The sequence below is a fragment of the Lentinus tigrinus genome (genome assembly GCF_003813185.1).
Source record: "Lentinus tigrinus ALCF2SS1-7 unplaced genomic scaffold L226scaffold_34, whole genome shotgun sequence".
Classification (NCBI taxonomy): domain Eukaryota; kingdom Fungi; phylum Basidiomycota; class Agaricomycetes; order Polyporales; family Polyporaceae; genus Lentinus; species Lentinus tigrinus.
In genome coordinates this window covers 292,892-294,650 of record NW_027137943.1, presented here as the reverse complement: position 1 = coordinate 294,650, position 1,759 = coordinate 292,892, and the positions used below count along the sequence as shown (strand labels likewise).

The 1,759-nt window shown below is 53.4% G+C and overlaps 1 protein-coding gene across 1 annotated transcript in view; it reads left to right on the top strand.

Annotated features, from left to right (window-relative positions):
- Positions 1 to 229: 229 nt before the first annotated feature.
- Positions 230 to 1,759, top strand: part of L226DRAFT_441108 (leukotriene A4 hydrolase N-terminal domain-containing protein) — a gene marked incomplete at both ends in the record, with an annotated part of 4,404 nt that continues 2,874 nt past the window's right edge. Inside the window, 6 exons of the mRNA XM_067674818.1 lie at positions 230 to 372; positions 434 to 491; positions 556 to 701; positions 762 to 861; positions 920 to 1,054; positions 1,117 to 1,306. Coding sequence (XP_067531421.1) covers positions 230 to 372; positions 434 to 491; positions 556 to 701; positions 762 to 861; positions 920 to 1,054; positions 1,117 to 1,306 — 772 coding nt within the window. The remainder of the gene's footprint in view (positions 373 to 433; positions 492 to 555; positions 702 to 761; positions 862 to 919; positions 1,055 to 1,116; positions 1,307 to 1,759) is intronic.

Below are 1,759 nucleotides of genomic sequence, written 5' to 3'. Positions count from 1 at the left end.
CGAGATTCGTACCTGATAGTGTATGAAGATGCATCCTGTTTTACCATGTCCTCGCGTCCCGGATAATATGGGCGCCTCTACTGAGCTCGAGATCAAGATCTCACGCGACCGTGACCCAGATCGTCGCGCGCGAGTCTGATCTTTCATTCTTCCTCCTCTTCCCTTGCTCTCAGTACCAAGTATTGGGGTGCAGTAGTTCACGATGTTCTCAGATGTCAAATTGCCGTAGGATCCGTCCACGCAGGCCAACTGGCAGGAGGTCGCGTCCGAGCATGTCGACTTTGACTGGACGACTGACTTCACGAAGAAGACCATCTCCGGCTCGGCCACGCATCTCTTGCGTCTCAAGAAGGACGACGTCAAGGAGGTTATGTGTGTTAATCCATCGTATTGATTGTGCGCATATGCATGTCACTAACCGATTCGTCGGAAGTTTTGATACGGTCGCACTGGACGTTACGAAGGTGATCGTCGAGGACAGGCCGGGTAACGTGCGTTTTCCGTTCCTATAGCCTGTTGTGGCATATGGCATCGGGCTGAACTTGCGCCTGTCAGTTTGAACTAGGTCCCAATCATGCGGTTATGGGTTCTCCTCTCCGTATCCTCCTCCCCCCTTCACGCAAGGTCGGCGATCAGCTCCGTGTCCAAATCTTTTACAGCACGACAAAGGACTGCACGGCAGTTCAATGGCTCGGTAAGGAGTAAGTTGCACATACTAATGCATGGTCGAATTGTCGAGGTTTGACGTGATGGACCCGTAGGCAGACGCAAGGGAAGACGTTCCCATTCATGTTCAGCCAATGTCAGCCGATCTACGCGCGGAGCATGGCTCCTCTGCAGGACTCTTCCTCTGTCAAGATTGTAAGTTTTTAATTCACCTGACTCGGAATGGTCTCATGAACTCTACACTTTCCTGCAGACGTACGCGGCGAAGGTTGCGTCTGTCCTCCCCGTGTTGCTTTCCGCCACTGTCCGCGTCTCTCCTCCCTCAGATAGCCCCGCACACGGAGGCAAAGAAATCGGAAAGGATGTCGTCACATATGAGTACAAGCAGGTCAGCTGCTCCGTCACATCCTCTTGCGCACATATCTTCCTCGCGTTGCTGTGACCGGGCAGCCCGTGCCCATTCCCACATATCTCATCGCCATCGCAGTAGGCAACTTCGGCTACCGCGCGCTGCCCAAGGTCGAGGGCAAGGAGTGGACGACGGGCGTGTGGGACGAACCCGAGCTCATCGACGCGGCGTACTGGGAGTTCAGCGAGGCCACCGGCAAGTTCTTGGCTACCGCGGAGACGATCTTGCCCCGTAAGTGACCGGGGTACTAACACGGGCTTGCTGGGTCATGCACATCACACGACCAAGCTCGGTCTGGGCATTTCTGGTTTTCTCCAAGCAGGCAGATGGCTGCTTTGAAAGGATAGGATTGTGTATATCGAGTTCCTGCATCGACAGTCAAACATTCGCTACTTCGACAACACTGCTTTGCGGCGCAGGATATTCACACTACCCTAGTTTCGTTGTGTACATACTCTACAATCACACCTGCTCCTCTGTACCTCTTCACCAATATGACACGACTCGAAATATGAATTGAGCCCGCCAGAATACTTACTGCAGTTGTAGTGGTTCACTTCCTCCCGTGACGTCAGCCACCCAGTGATTTGCAATGAGCGCTTGCCTGTTGGTGTATCTTAGCCATGAACCACCACGAACAAGAACAGAGTCAGGGCAACATCCGACAGGACCTGCTGCAAAAGA